General features: G+C 39.2%; 1 protein-coding gene across 3 annotated transcripts in view; it reads left to right on the top strand.

Annotated features, from left to right (window-relative positions):
• Positions 1 to 15,201, top strand: part of CCDC12 (coiled-coil domain containing 12) — a 92,341-nt gene extending 77,140 nt beyond the window's left edge. The window contains exons 4-7 of one of the 3 annotated variants that reach the window (XR_008913492.1): positions 2,134 to 2,254; positions 2,970 to 3,031; positions 3,414 to 3,448; positions 9,446 to 9,523. Coding sequence is in view for 2 of the 3 variants with exons in the window: in XM_056805187.1 (XP_056661165.1) it covers positions 2,970 to 3,031; positions 3,414 to 3,448; positions 9,446 to 9,602 (254 nt within the window). In the remaining variant the exon portion in view is untranslated. Of the gene's footprint in view, positions 1 to 2,133; positions 2,255 to 2,969; positions 3,032 to 3,413; positions 3,449 to 9,445; positions 9,624 to 10,297 lie in introns of those variants that run through there. The other 2 variants (XM_016424336.2, XM_056805187.1) reach the window with 2 other exon arrangements.
• The last annotated feature ends 551 nt before the right edge of the window (positions 15,202 to 15,752 follow it).

Below are 15,752 nucleotides of genomic sequence, written 5' to 3'. Positions count from 1 at the left end.
CAACCTCTCAGAGCAAAACCTCTCCAACCACCTTCAGTCCTCAGACCCTGCTATCTTTCAGGAAACCATCTCAGTTCCCTCCCCTCAGTTCTCACATCTACCAATCACTGTCCATGTCTTCCCTGTGCCAATGGTGGCTCTAGCTTAACCCAGGACCGCCCAGAGGTCTGCCCCTTTGCACATATCTGTTGAAGGTCATATTCTCAAATAATTAAATTTTGATCTATGCTGCAGCCCTTCCTAAATCCTGTTAGGACTGAGTAGGGTGGAGATTGTAAGTTCCAAGACCTGGTTCTGTCATTCCAAGTATCTCTATTGTATCAATTCTAAAATCAATCATGACTCAAGGAACTTCCTGTTCTATGCTTAAGCATAGGTCAAAGCCCTTTCCATTGTTCAGCAAAAGGTTTCTGTCCTAAAGTAATCTTAAGTAGGGAGGAGAAGGACCCTCCTATGCCAAGGGGGTTCACATTCCAATAGACTATCAGTAGGAAATTTTTCAAGTATGAAATTTCCCAATGGTGAAATTTCCAACATTTATAAGTCTAAGAAATTTTAAGGTTTACAAAACTCTTATCTTGTCACTAAGCAAACTTTGCCATTGTTACAGCTATATCTTCCTTGTCTTGCCACAACTATATGTATCAAGACTGTACCTTGGCATTTGGGATTAGACTTGGATGGATAAGAGTCTTTCCCTATCATGCCATGACTTGTCCTTACCCTTCAACAGAATAAAACTTTACAGCCACCTCATGGGTACTTTGGGGCTATTCTCATGACCCATTTGAGTAGGTGGTTAACAGTGTTATCCATGAGCTCTATGACCAACAAAAGAGGTGGCTGGTCATTTTATCAAGGATGTTAATAATTGGATAGTCCATATGGTTTAGGGTAATCATAGAATGTTTAAAGACATTTTGAAAGAGTGGCCCTCAACACATTGGGTAGATCCTTTTATTCAGGATATATGAAAAGACATGGAGAGAACTATACTGGAAGAAGGGGTGTGAATGGTTTTCAATTTGTATTATTGTAGGGGGTGTCCACACTAATAAGGTCCACTGAAGTACTTGGTTACCGGAAACATTAGTTTTAGGGTCTTAAGATTTCGAGTTTGAAAGAACTTTTAAAAATATTGGTTCTAGAGTTGAAATGTACCTTATCATCTAGTGCAACCCCTTCATTAAATTTTTTTCAAAATTCTGAATGTAAACAAAAAAGAACTTTTCACATTATAACACAAAAAGGACTGCATATGAAACTGTGAATCTATCTCATACCAGTTCTATCCTCTGGGCCCTTATAGAAGTGTTTCAATGACCTTAGTCTTTTTTTTTTGGCATCACTATTGCTGTTTTCTCCCTGGATCTCCTATTTAAAAAGAAAAGTATAGGGAAAAAAATCCCTTTGTAATAAAAATAGTCATGGAAAACATATCCTTGTCCAAAAAGTATATGTTTCTTTCCTCCACACCTTCCTCACCACCCCATGTCTGCTTGTGGGCTTCTGGCTAATGTTTTTTCTAGTTCTAGGATAGAAAATGTCAATTATTGTCACTTCCTAATGGATTTCTTCAACTTTGGTCTTTTGGGAGGCATTGTTCTTGCCCGACATCCTTATTTGTGTACCTGAGGATATTGAGGCTGAAAAGTTGGATGACTTGCCCAAAGGTGTACTAAGGAACTAAAACTGGTTTTCCAATTAGTAAATATTTAGAGACAATGATATTTTCATTAACAATGCTTTCCCTGTCTAGTTCAGACCCTTGCCCTTATCTGGCCACCACCCTTGCTTTCTCCCATTTTGAAGGTGAAGATTGGGATGAGAGGTTATAGGACTTTGCCAAGGTCACATAAGTAGTAAATAGCATAGCTGGAGTTTGAACCCCTCTGGCTTTAGACCCATAAAGCTTCCCGAGGCGAGAGAAGCTTTAAGGTAGGAAGATAGAGGAAGGATAGAAGTTTTGGATACCACGAGGGGGATGGAGGAGCCAAATTATAGATATGAGGTGGCAGGAATGAGTCAGAAATCCAGGCCTTATTAATTATCAATGAGCCACAGCAAAACTCCAATCAGTGGACTCTTCAGAAGGCTTGTACCGTCCAGTGATCCAAACTTAATACCACACAGGTCGGAGAGATGATAGAGAAAGATCAAAGATGGAGGCCAAGCTCCAGCAAGGACAGACATCAGTGAGAGCTGAGATCCAAGTGAGGAAGAGAGAGAAGAGAGGAAGAGAGGAAGAGAGAAGGTGGAGCTTGCTGAGGCTGTATTTAATCTCTTTGATATGCAAATATACACAACACATAGGGATGATTATCATTGTTTAATGACAAGGTATAGGTGTGGTTTCTCTTAGCCAGGTGAGCACAAAGAAACCTGTTTTCCCGCCTAACCTGGGGGAAGCTGGGGTCAAGGGTCAGAGGCTTTCCCAGCCAAGCACAAGACTGAGCATGCTCAAGACTGAGCATGCTCTCTTCTAAGACAATCTGTACATACAATCTGTTTCCCTTGCCCCTAGACAGATGTGGACTGCTACAATCCAGTATTCTATTTGACCAATTGTGTGTTTCCTGAGGTCTAGCCAGCCCCGGCTTCCATCTCAGAGCTGCTATTCAGAATGTGCTTTGGAAAGATTTAGAATCCAGCACAGTACAAGCTTGGGAGGAAGAAGCAGCTCTTGTCAGCTTCTGTTGGATGATGCTGAGGCCCAGGGCAGGAGAGGGAAACAAAATCTCTTAGTGGAGACAGATAACATCCTTGGCACAGGGTACAGGCTAGGTTTGTCTGTCCCCTGCCACAGTACACACAAAAGCTAAAAATGCAATGGGAAGGCGTGTTCATGGTGTGCCAGCCTGCCAGTCACTGAGGCCATTTTTTCCTGGGGCCTCTTCCTGTGTTGCCTGGCTAGGCTTTCCTGCCTGAGTCATTGCTTTTACCTTGTCTTGTTTTCTTGCTCCTTCTAGTGGAAGAGAAAGTGAAAGATCAGCTGGAAGCAGCGAAGCCTGAGCCCATCATTGAGGAAGTGGTAAGGCTATTAAATGAGGTTTCTCTTCTCTCTCTCTCCCTCTCCTCTCCCCTTATAGCCCAACACAACAAGCCTTTATCAAGAGCCCTCAAATGAGTACTGAATAATCCAGTTAAACTGATTTAAGTCCTGCTTTCTAGGAATTTAGCATCTGTCACAGGCAATAGTCATTGTTCATCTCTGTTTGGGGGTACCAGGTGGTCAATTATTCACAGAATTTTTGCAGTAAAACAAGTGAATACAATGATGAGGAAGTAGTTAGAGGGTGTCCCTTTCTGGACAGAATAGAGTCCAAAGGAAACCATGTAGGTTTCCTTCCCATAGGCAGTGGGCCATAGTAGTCTTTCTGTGGTTCTGTTGACATTTGTTTCTTTCCCCCTAGGATTTGGCCAATCTTGCCCCCAGAAAGCCAGACTGGTAAGTGTTACCGCCCATAGATGTTTTCTTCTTGACTTAAAGAGTCCGTTTCCTTTTTTTCTGTAATACTACACTCATTCCTATGATGCTTTATGTTTGACCAAGTGCTTCTCTGACATAGATCTGTGAGATAGGAGGAATTTTACAGATGAAGAAACTAGTTTAGTGAATTTAAGTTGGGCTATATTCACCGCAGTTATTAATGGCGAGAGCCAGGATTTGAACCCAGGTCTCCTTTTTCCAAGTCTAACATTTTCCACTTTACTAGCCAGACTGTATCCATTCTATTCTTGTTTTCATTTTGATGATTTGACTGACAGTACCTTTGCCAAAAAAATGTAATTGAAGTTGACAGTACTCTGCATATTACACTGTGAATTCAGGATAGCCAAGATTCTGGGTACCTCAGTGTAAAAGCAGACAGTTCTGTGAAGCATTTTCAGGAACTCAATAGTAGCAGCCAAAAGCTCCTTCAGTCACTCCCAACTGCTTACTTCTGTTGAGCCTTTCTCTTCTAGTTGCCTATGAGTTGAATTATAATAGCAATAGGAAGAAGAGAAAACAGTTCCAATTTCTTTTATATCCCAAACAGTCAGATCTTCTTTTCATGGCAAGATGTTCTCAGGGTGAGAACACTGGCCAGAATAGATAAAGATAATGTCTTTCTAGTCTGCCTCCTGTCTCCCTACCCATTCTGGAACGGAACAGAGTGTGCCTTTTTCTCGTAAGACTTTCAATGTCAGATGGCTTAGGCATTCTCTTAAGATGAAGTGGAAGGAAAAAGATCTTTAGGCCAACTGCCACCCACCAGAGGCTATGATAACCAGATTCTGAAGAAGGTCCCTGAAAATCCAGTCTGTCTTCTTCAAAAAAGCCTGGCTAGAGAGCTATCCAGTGTGAAGAAACACAAGAAGGACTGGATGTATGAGGCTTCTGATCTCTGTTAATTGAGCAAAGAAAGAGAACTAGAGGTGGCTGGAGCAGTGATCTGGGTTCAGTCTGCTTGTGGGTCTGTTCTTGTAAGAGAAATTCCTAAAAGTTCATTTTCAGAAATGGGAGTTTTTAAAAAGGTTTTATGTTTTAAGGTAATATTTGGGGGCAACATTGCTCAAAGCAGTTTTGCATATTATCTCATTTGTTTTAATCACCTCAACATGAAGTATGGAAGAACAGGACTTAGTTTTACTACTTTATAGATAGTGAGACTTTAGACATAGACAAGAGAAATCTTACCTAGACTGAGCTTTTCTCTTTGACCTTTATATTCTGCTGCTACCTGGAGTTTGAAGACATTCTACAGGACGAACACAATTGGCTGCTGTTTATCTCTTTAGTTGTTTTTTTGGCCTTCAGTAGTTCTCAGCTTCCAGCAAATCCATCTTCTTTGAGGAGGAAGGGGGTGGGAGGGGGGAGTTTAGGACAGCAGATAATGGGATGAATTAACAAATGTTTTGGTCTATTTTTTGTGTACATACGTATGTGGACTAGCCATGTGTGTTTGACTTTGAAATGAAAAAGATGGCTGCAGCTCCTAGTGTTGTATGTTTCAGAAGTTGTTCCTGGAAGTTTTGTGCTCCAGCTACCACAAGTTTCAGTTGCTGGGTTCTGCATTCAACCCTAGCACTACACTGTTCTTGTTACTTAATGGCCTGGTTATCTTGGCCTAGTTTTTCACCCCCTCCCCACCTTTGCCACCAAACCCTTATTTTCTGTCTTAGTAATAACTCTAAGACAGAATGGCAAACAGGGTTAAGTGACTGGCTTAGGGTTACACAGCTAGGAAGAAGTTGAGGCCAAATCTGAACCCAGATCTTCCTGACTCCAGGCTTGGTGCACTATCTCCTATGCGCCCCCCCACCCCCCCAAAGAATCTCGAAGGGACAGTGACCAAGGCTGCCTTCTTTTTACCACCTCATTATTGAATTTATCTAAAGGAGCTCAGGCCCCAAAAAATACTCTTGATTACTGGATAGCCAACCCTAGTGTTAGACTTGGAGTTAGAAGACTTGAATTTGACTCTTGACTCTTGGCTTTGCTTCTTAGCAGTTTTATGTCCTTGAATAAATTACTTCTTCCATCTCTATAAAACAAGAGGATTGGATAATACGACTTTAAGGGCCAGTCCAATTCTATCTGTTGATTGCAGTCTATAGAACTTTATAGACCATAAAATTTATAGTTGGGAGACGCTCCTAGATGAGATCCAGATTCGCTTAGGATCATGAGACCTGGCAGTCTATCCACGCAGAAGTATTCTGGAGAATGCCTTATGTTCAGACTATGAGAAATAGTTGGAGACCCCATAGAGCTGATCTGTCAGTAGCAAAAGCAATAGCTGGTCATATGTAGAGCACCTTCAAGTGGCAGAGGTCTTGATATCCATAACCTCCTTGGAGCCTCATCACAATTCTGTGGAGCAGAGATTACAAATATTATTGCTCTAGTTTGCCTCAGAGAAAACTGAGACTTAAAGAGGTCAAGTGATTTGCCCAAGGTAGAGAGCTTGGAATTGAACCTCGGCTTATGTTTTCTTCTATGTCACATAGCCTTCCTCTGTCTTCATGGATATGGTTTGTAAATTGCTGGGTGAGATTTCACATGTACTTGATTCTGTGATTGTTAGAAAATGGTCCCATTCCTTGAAGAATAAACATTGATTAAATTCTTTCTGCAGGTCTGTGTTCTATATTGGATACTTATTTGATAGGTGAGGGGGAGGCCACGTTTCTGTTCTTATAGAGTTTTTGGTCTGACATAGGTGAAGCATAGATAAAAATACTTAAAAGATATGAGACATTCATAAGTATAGTAAGGATTATAGCAGTTTCTAGTAGTCTGAGGGTTTGCCAGAGTAATTAAAGATGAGTAGGATTAGTCTTAAGAAGACTTCCTGGAGGCACTGAATTTGGATTAGATTTTTGAAAGTAAATGCAGGCAACAGATACAGAAAGCTCTGTGTCTGTTAATAAGCACAGGAGATAAATTTTTCACAGTGCATGTGGTGAGGCACATTAATTAAATAGAGTGAGAATTGAATACAAAGGTGATAATTAATAAGAGTTTGCATCCTTTTTTACTTTGCTGGCATCTGGGACACAGGCTGACACTGTTGTCCCAACCAGTTCTGAGAAGGTTTAGTGCTACAGGCCACCTGTCTCTTGGTTCCTCTAGTGAAAGAGTTGCCCAGGGGAGGGCTCAGAGCCATTGAACTTGAGTGCATCCTGAGGGTTTCATTTTGTGATACATCCTTCTCTTACAGGGGGCAGAAGTTATGTGCTCAGCAGTTTGTTAGCCCATGCTGTATCCTCCCACATCCCAGAGAAAGGCTCTTCACCCTGGTGCTCTTGTATCATACCCCCACTCAAAGGCCTCTGTTCTAGTCAGGGACCACGCTATGTTTTGTTATGGGTATTTTTCATTGCCTTTTAACTGGGATGTCACCATTTTCTCCCTCTTCCCTCAACTATTTTGCCTGTTTGAATCTTTCCTGACAATCATTCAGAGGCTAGCTCCAATACCATCTATTCCATGAAGTCTTATTCTCCTTGACAAAAAATTACCTTTAGCTCTGAACTCTTAAAGCACTCTTTCTCTTCCTTTGATTCTTAGCATATTCTGTTTTGTTTCAGCATTGGGATGCAGTGCCATTGCTATTTAGATTGAGCTCTCTAAGCACAGAGATCCTTGGTAATTTTTGTATTTCCCTCAGTGTATATGGTTGGCTTTATAGATTGATTAATAGAATGAACGAAGCTGTACCATTCCATGATGGCTGTTTTGGTTTGATTCAGGGTTAAAGATTTCATAGATCATCTACCCTACTTTTCTTACTATTGCCTATGAAAACACTCCCACCATGAGGTAGCTGATGGTACAGCAGATGGAACATTAGGTTTGGAGTTCAAATTGGCTGTAGACATTTAGCAAGTCATTTAACCTTTCTCTGCCTCAATTTCCTCAACTGTAAAACGGGGATAATAATTGTATCTACTATACAGAGTTGTGAAGATCAAGTGAGAAAATAATTGCAAAGTGCTTATTAGCATAGTGCCTAGATGCATAATAAGTGCTTAATACATTCCTATTTTCCTTCTTACCATAATTAATGAGGATGGCTCTGTTTGTGATGAAATAACTGTTTTTGATCATACTGTGTTGATTCATTCCACAAGCCAAAAAACATGCATAGTTAGAGCATATACTATACTGTTAGAGAAATTTGACTTTGGAAAAGGGTTATTGGAGTACTACAGCTTAGAGATAACCCTTTGTTATTTTTACTTTCATATGATTTCATTTTAGATCCTTTTTTGAGAACAAATATTGATTAGAAGAGAAAGAATGTCTTAAGATTAACAAATAATCATATTATGTAGCTCATTACCTTTACAAAACTCTTAACTTTCAGCAGTCTATGAGGTACAAATGGGGTGAGTACTGCCTTGTGAATCTGTAAGATACATTCTTTGGAGACCTTATCAGTCATTCTTTCTTCCCCTCCTTTTTTTCCTCCCATTTCTTTTTCCCCACTCTTCTCCTCTTCTGTCAGATATTTTCTGCACTTGTTCCTTCTATCTATAAACGTGCTCAAATACTACTTAAGAAAAATATTTCTTGAATGTAGGTCAAATTATACTATTTTGTACTTTAGTTTATTTGGGGATTTTGGTTTTATATGATTATTCTCTTATAGAAATTAGCAATATGGAAATATGCTTTGCATTATAATACATTTATAAACCAGAAAAAAAAAAGAAAAACATTTCTCTTCTAGAAAGCTTGCCACACTAAATTGTCTTTACTTATTTATTTATCTTTTTTTGATCTATGATCTTGATGAGGGTACTCCTTCCAACAGTTCAGATTACAATCCATTTATGTACTCTCTCCATCCATGTATGGTCCAATACTCCAAAGACTCTATCATTGTGCTCTGACTTTTCTCTACATCTTTTGATGGCAGAGCCCAGGGCTTTTCATTGGGTTAATCTTTATTCTCTATCATGACTACTTTCCTTTCCTTGTCAGACATTTCTTTGATCATATTTTTTATGCTGCTTCTCTTGTGATTCTTTATGGGCATTAGGCTCTAGACTACTCATCTACTGGAAAAATATCTACTGCCTTTTGAGTGACCTTTAGCTTCTAATTCTTTGGACATTTCTTGTTTCCTAGATATTATTGAATCACTGGGAGGAATATAGAAGCATGGATCTTTATTTCACGGAGATAACGGTCATTTAAAGCATTATGAAATTTTCCAAATCTAGTCCAATCCAAAGCACTTTGTAAAATGTTAGCTTTTATTATCCTTCTCTTCATTTATGGATCCAGCTTTTTGTTTATCTGCAGGGTCTATTCAAACTACATATTTTGAGAAATAACATGGCATTGCTGTTGTAATTCTAGACTTTGAGTCAAGAATACCTACATTTAAATCTTACCTTTTGCACTGTTTTTTCTCTCCTGCGTTTATTTATTTGTTCATGCTGTCTCCTATGCTTGAAAATGACCTTTCCCAGTCCTGATCTGTTGAAATACCCTCCATCTTTGGTGGTTTGATTTAGGTGTTATTCTTCCATAAAAACTCTGATCTTCATAATTTAAAATAGTTTCCCTCTGTCATAGAACTTAGCATATGCTTTTCCTATGAGTTATAGTTTAGGCTGTAATTTATTTAATTTTATATGACCATCTTCTTTATTAGATTCCAAATATAAGTTATTTGAAGCCCTGGGCATTATTCTCATTTATGTCCTTTTTAATATAGATAGTAGTTTAATAGATACTAAAGTTCCATGAGTTTAAGCTACTTCATAATTTTGCCTCTAAGTCTTACTAGAAGACACTCAGTCATTGCTAGAGTAGCAAATCACCTTTCTTTCTGCTTCTGTAAGCAACCAATCTTCAGAGTTTTACAGACGCTTGTTCTCCTTTGATGAGAACATGTTTCTGTGTGAAAGTAATTTGTCCCCATTCTCTTTTGCTCATTTCCAGGGACTTAAAAAGAGACGTGGCAAAGAAACTGGAAAAGCTAGAGAAGAGGACACAGAGAGCCATTGCAGAGCTCATACGTAAGCTTATTGACCCCTGGCATAGATCTGGACCTGTGGAATGTCAGAAGCTAGTCAAAGAAGCAGCAGTTTTCCACTGAGCCCAAGACAGATTCTAGCAGGTGTTGTCTTGGCCCCTTGGAGTTTACACTGTGACAGTGCCCTCTTCCTTTTTTTTTTTTAACCCATACCTTCTATTGCAGAATCAATACTAAGTATTGATCCCAAGACTGGAGTGGTGAGGTTAGGGTTAGGCAGTTGGAGTTAAGTGACTTGCTCAGGGTCACCCAATGAGGAAATGCCTGAGGCCAGATCTGAACCCAGTTCCTCTTTACTCCAGACTTGGTACAATATCTGCTGGCTGTCCCAGATGTGCCCTCTTCCTAAATTTCAGAAATTATTTTGGAGCTGGCATGAATTAGGATCATAGTTTTAGAGCTGAGGGACTCTAAATGTCATTTCTTCTAGACTTCATGTTTTGAAGCCCAGAGAAGTTAAGCCACTTGTCCTGGGTAACATGACTAAGGGGCCAGGATCAAACCTGATGTTCTTTGATTCCACTTGAGCAGTTTTCCCACTGAATTAATTTCTCATAATCATGGTGGTGTGGCATACTTTAAGCCTGGAATAGAATAGACCCTACACTCTCCTATTCTCAAAGCCCATCCTTTCGAATATATTTGGCTTTTAACAAAGACTGACTCAGCCCAGAATGGACTTAGTCCATTAAGCCCTAAAAAGACAGCCTAGAGGCCCCCTTTTTACAATCCTTCTGAACTGTTTTTTTTACTTGTAGGAGAAAGACTTCGAGGCCAAGAAGATGACCTGGAACCTGCAAAGCAGGAAGAGAGTGACTCAGATTAAAGCAGCCTCTCCTCAGCATTTGGCAACACAAGACAGCAGTGTGAACTGATCTTTCTAGGCCAGGCACAAAGACCCACCCCCTATCTTGATCCTCAGAGTGACCTCTGCTACTCCTTTTAATGCCCATCTGAGGGCATTTTAGAACAATACATTTAAAGTTGTGGCTTAAGAGTGTGTAGTATATGATTACTGCCATCTAAACTTTAAAATAAGTGATAACATTTTCTACCAACTCATTTGATGGCATATTCCATTTTTATTTTACTTTATTTAAATATTTCAGTTTATTATTTATTTTTAACATTCTTAAAAACATTTTTTGAATTCCAGATTCTTTTCCTCCCACTCCATTCACATCTACCGAGGAGGCAAGCAATATTATGTTATTCCTATGAAATCCTACAAAACATATTTCTTCTATATTAGCTATATTTTTTTAAGTAAGAAAAATAAAGTAAAAAAATTACACTTGCATTTGCACTCAGAGTGCCATGATGGTATAATCCACATGTTTGTTAGCTTCAGTTTTTGCTGATAGCAACAAGCTTCTGTGATAAAATATCAGCCAAGTTGATCAAATACCAGCCAGTTGGCAACCTAATCCTGGACAAACAGGAGGTGATGGCAAGTTAGGGAGTAACATTGCTGTGTATAATATGTATATGTGTATATGTTTTGGAATTTTTCTATTTTTTAGAATAAAGACAGACCCAGGTGTGTGAGTGAGATTGAAATGCTTAAGTCCTGATCCTGTTGGGACCCAGAAAAAGAAGGAACAAAGGACCCCCTTACTCTTTTTACTACTTTACCATGCCCCTGTGACTTGGATTAATATTATTTCATCTAATTATGAATGGAAAAGAACTGGAATAACTTTTTGTCTAAACCAGGGGAATGATAATTGTTGAAAAAACAAGGCCAAGTGAGAGGGGAGGGTAGTGCAAGTGGGGAGAGTGGCAAGATAATTTTAGGGTAGTGACGACTTAAAATCAAAATTAATTGGTTGCCAGGGGAAAATCCCAAATAAAATACCCAAGCTAGTCTGGAAATTTATAGTAATTTTAATTAATATAGAGGGAAGGATTTTAAGGAGAAGAGGGAGGAGGGTATAGGATTTCTCCCACCTGGCCTGTGCCAGTGGGAGTTCAAGATCTCCACCGCTAGGTCTCTGAAGGAGATTAGAGGCTTCTAAGAGGATAAAGTTTGGAAAGTAAAGGAGGAAAAACTCAGCCAGAAACTCACCACCAAACTGGACAATAGCTGTAGCCACGCCAAGATGCCGAAAGGCCTAGCACGCTGCCACCAGCCACCTCTCCGCTGCCAAAGGTACCAGAGAGAGGAAGTGACATGAAATATATAGACCTTTTACTCTTGTGTCCCCTCCTCTAAATTTTCACGTCTACCAATCATATCAGAGGCTTTTTCTCCAGGACTGCCCATTCTTTAGTTCTCATCTTTGATTAGATTATATCTTTTGAGTTACTTAACACTTCTTTGTTAAGTTCACCTTTTGTTAGTTACTTGACCTTTTTTGTGATTATACCCTTTATAGTTACTTAACATCTTTTTGTATTAAGATCTAAAAATAGACAACTTAAAGTTCTAGCTTCACTATAAAGTAAGAACTAAGTACCTTCATTGTTCAATCAGGAGATTACAATTTTATCTTTACCATGAAGTAAGATCTAAGTAGGGTGGAGTAATCTAAATTTCACAGGGAGGTACTTCAGAGTTTGTTAGGCTTTCTAGTGCCCCCTTATATTATACGTTTCAACTCCTAAGACCAGATCTGAGAGCAAAGGCAGAAGAATAAGCTATATTTCTTTTAGCTCAAGGGAAAAGTCTCAGTGGAAACTCAAGAGGGCGCCATTCCTAGGGCATATTGGGCCCTCATAAATGAAGCGTGGAGAGCTGCTCTATGTGTAGGCCTGAAGGGTCCAAAATAGGAGGGCACAAACAATGGAAAAACTGTTTAGATTAGATAGGAAGTCATAGCTGCTGACCCCGAAGCTGATGAGTCCTTGCATTGCAGTCTGCCCCAGCTCTGTCTCAGGGAACTCCATTAGGCAATGTCTAAGGAACAATCAATGTTAAGTGATTTTATGTTGTTGATTTGAACAAGAGCAACTAGTAAGAACAACATCAAATACTGATTTAGTGCTTCTCATCTTGCCATCCAACAGGGCCTAGCCAGCAAGAGAATCTTCTCATCTGCCTCCATAAAAATGCCCCCTATTCTTCCCTTCTTACCTTTCTATTTACTCAGGGAGCAACAAGTCGAAATGATTGCTACTAGAAATGTATGACAGTTTAGTGCAGTTCCCATTCCTGCTGTATCTGTTTGCCAGGATATGATATTTACTCCTAGGACAGTATTGCTTCTTTTTTTCCCTTTTTTTTATAATAAACCCTTACCTTCCATCGTAAAATCAATACTGTATATTGGTTCTAAGGCAGAAGAGTGGTAAAGGCTAGGCAATGGGGGTTCAGTGACTTGCCCAGGGTCACACAGCTAGGAAGTATCTCAGACCACTTTTGAACCTGAGACTTCCAGTCTAGGCCTGGCATTCTAGCCACTGTGCTACCTAATTGCCCCAGTGCTTTTGATTATGTGGGTTATATCTCTAAATATTTACTGTATTAGAAACAAAAACAACATTTTAAACTAAAAATAATAAATGCATTTTGTATGTACATAACTTTTTTTATGTATGAAAAATACATTTTCCAAAGCAAAAAATTGAGATGAATGACATTGTTCCACATATTTTTACAAATCTCTTTAATGCCTGGCTTAATAGGAGGCAGTTGAATTCTTTTATCTGCTTCCTTATTCTGTTATGATTAGGTTGTTTTGGTTGATGTTTCTAAAGAAAACCTGACCTCAAACGGATGTAATTGGGAAGGGGAGGAGTATTTTAAGAGGTAGATAACATCTGAGAGTTCTTACGAAAACTGTTTTTGACCTCCCCAACACCATGAAAAGTCTTCACAGACCACACTTTGACAATTACTGGTCTAGTCCAGCTGCCTTTCTTTATAGAGAGGGAAGCCGAGTTCTTGAATGGCTGACTTGCCTAAAGTCACACCTGTTGTAAGTAGCTAAGCCAGGATTCAGAACCAACTCTTTGGACTCCAACTCCTTTCTTCTCTCCATTGTACCACATCATGCTGAACAGGAAAGACCATGTGCTAAGGTTTCCCTTCACCGCTTCCTGTTGCCTCTTGAGATGATACTGCTGACACTCTGCCAGAATCTTTTGTAAAAATTTTACCAATGACGTGCTGTTCCAAAATGTTTCTCTTGGCCATTTCTCTTTGCTGAGCAAAGAGAAGAATTCTTGGCTGAAGTGGTTTCTAGGCTTCCATTGTAGTGATTGCTTTAAATCGGTTAAAATTTTCATGTGAATGTGTTTAAGCCAAAGTCCTTTTCTATTTCCAACTTTTATTTTTTTTAAACCCTCACTTTCTGTCTTAGAATCAATACTGTGTATTGGTTCCAAAGCAGAAGAGTGGTAAGGGCTAGGCAATGGGGGTTAAGTGACTTGCCCAGGGTCAAACAGCTGGGAAGTGTCTGAGGCCAGATTTGAACCCAGGATGTTATGTCTATAGGCCTGGCTCTCAATCCATTGAGCCAACTAGCTACGCCCCCTCCGATTTTTAAATGTCAGGTTGGAACTGACTTGGTTGCACACAGTATTTTTTTTTCTGATCTTTTTGGTTTTGATCTCTGCTCTAATAATTTGTTAGATTGACTATGCGCCAGTGGGCTTCCCCTCCCTCCCCCCATTGGTAACCAGTCATTTTCTGTTATGATACATGGACAGTTAATTTTTCCCCCCCTCTGGTATTTGGTACTTGCCATGTTTAAAACCTTCCAGCTCATAGTGAAGAAAATTCATGTGTTCTTTCATGAGAAGTTTTGAAGAGTGCTTGACTTTGATAACCTTGTGAAGAATTGGAGATGGAGCTAATTTAAGAAATTTTCTCTAAAAGAAAATGAGTTTGGGGGCAGCTGGGTGGCTCAGTGGATTGAGAGCCAGGTCTAGAGATGGGAGGTCCTGGGTTCAAATTTGACCACAAATACTTCCTAGTTGTGTGACCCTGGGCAAGTCCCTTAACCCCCATTGCCTAGCCCTTACTGCTCTTCTGCCGTAGAAACAATACACAATATTGATTCTAAGATGGAAGGTAAGGGTTTAAAAACAAAACAAAACAAGTTTGATGTTATTTTTGTAACTTTAATGAAGATATAAATGTAAGATATAAAAAGATATAAATATAAAAAGATATTAAAAAGATATAAAAAGAAAGCTAAACTGAGGGCTAGAAAAATTTCTTAATGGTATTTACACCATTTCATCTTGAGGAAGTAAAAGATTGGAAGAAATTCATTTTGCTGTTCTGAAATCCTCTGGAATTTCATGTTTGAAGTTCTAGGACAGACAGATCTAGTCTGTGGCTTATTTAAATTATTGAGAATAAAAATGAGGAAATCTGTCTTTACTCTGGAAGGTCAAAGAAGAGTAGGCTAACCCCCATTTTTCCAAATAAAGTTGAAAAAAAACAGTATTCTGATATTACATTATACCTTCTCCCTTCTTTGAATAGCAAAGAAAAAGTTAACACATCACTCTCATAGAACACACAACATTCTTTACCAGTCAAAAGAGGAAAGTGTTTCATCCTCAGTTTTCTGAAACCTATACTTGTCATTGAATTTAATCTGAATTCATCTGGGTTTTCTGTACTTTATTGTCATTGTTGCTTTTTATTTTCCTGTTCTGCTTTCTTCACATTGCATCAGTTCATTAATAAAAGCCAAATTTTTTGTTATGGTGCAGTAGAGTTCCATTGTTAATAATCACTTGAAGTAGAAGGAATAGAAAGGAAATAGAAGTATAAAAATCTTAATATCTAAATAAGGGGAAACAATAAGGGTTTAATGGACAAAAATAACTAAGTTCTCCTGCCTGGCCCAAAGCCAGCATCCGCAGCTGTGATCATGAGAAGAGAGAGAGGGGGTGGAACTACACAAAATTTATATCCTCCTTACCATAGTACGTAATGTGAGAACAAAAGTGGGATGCTAGGATTTAGAGTTCTGGGGAGCAGATTCTAATTACACATGTACAACTATGACCCCATTTGGGGTTTTCTTGGCAAAAATACTGGCAGGGTTTGCCATTTCCTTCTTCAACTCATTTTGCAGATGAGGAAACTGAGGCAAACAATGAAGTGATTTATTCAAGGTCATAGCCAGTAAATCTGGCCCAGTATTCTGTCTACTCCTCCAGTTTGTCCAGCCATCCTTCAGCTGATGAGATCCAGCTTTTTTTTCCCCAAATTTTTTGCTAGTAGGTATTCTTGTCTCCAAATCTCCCTGA

Source organism: Monodelphis domestica, chromosome 7 (genome assembly GCF_027887165.1).
Source record: "Monodelphis domestica isolate mMonDom1 chromosome 7, mMonDom1.pri, whole genome shotgun sequence".
Classification (NCBI taxonomy): Eukaryota; Metazoa; Chordata; class Mammalia; order Didelphimorphia; family Didelphidae; genus Monodelphis; species Monodelphis domestica.
This window is presented reverse-complemented; position numbering and strand designations above follow the sequence as displayed.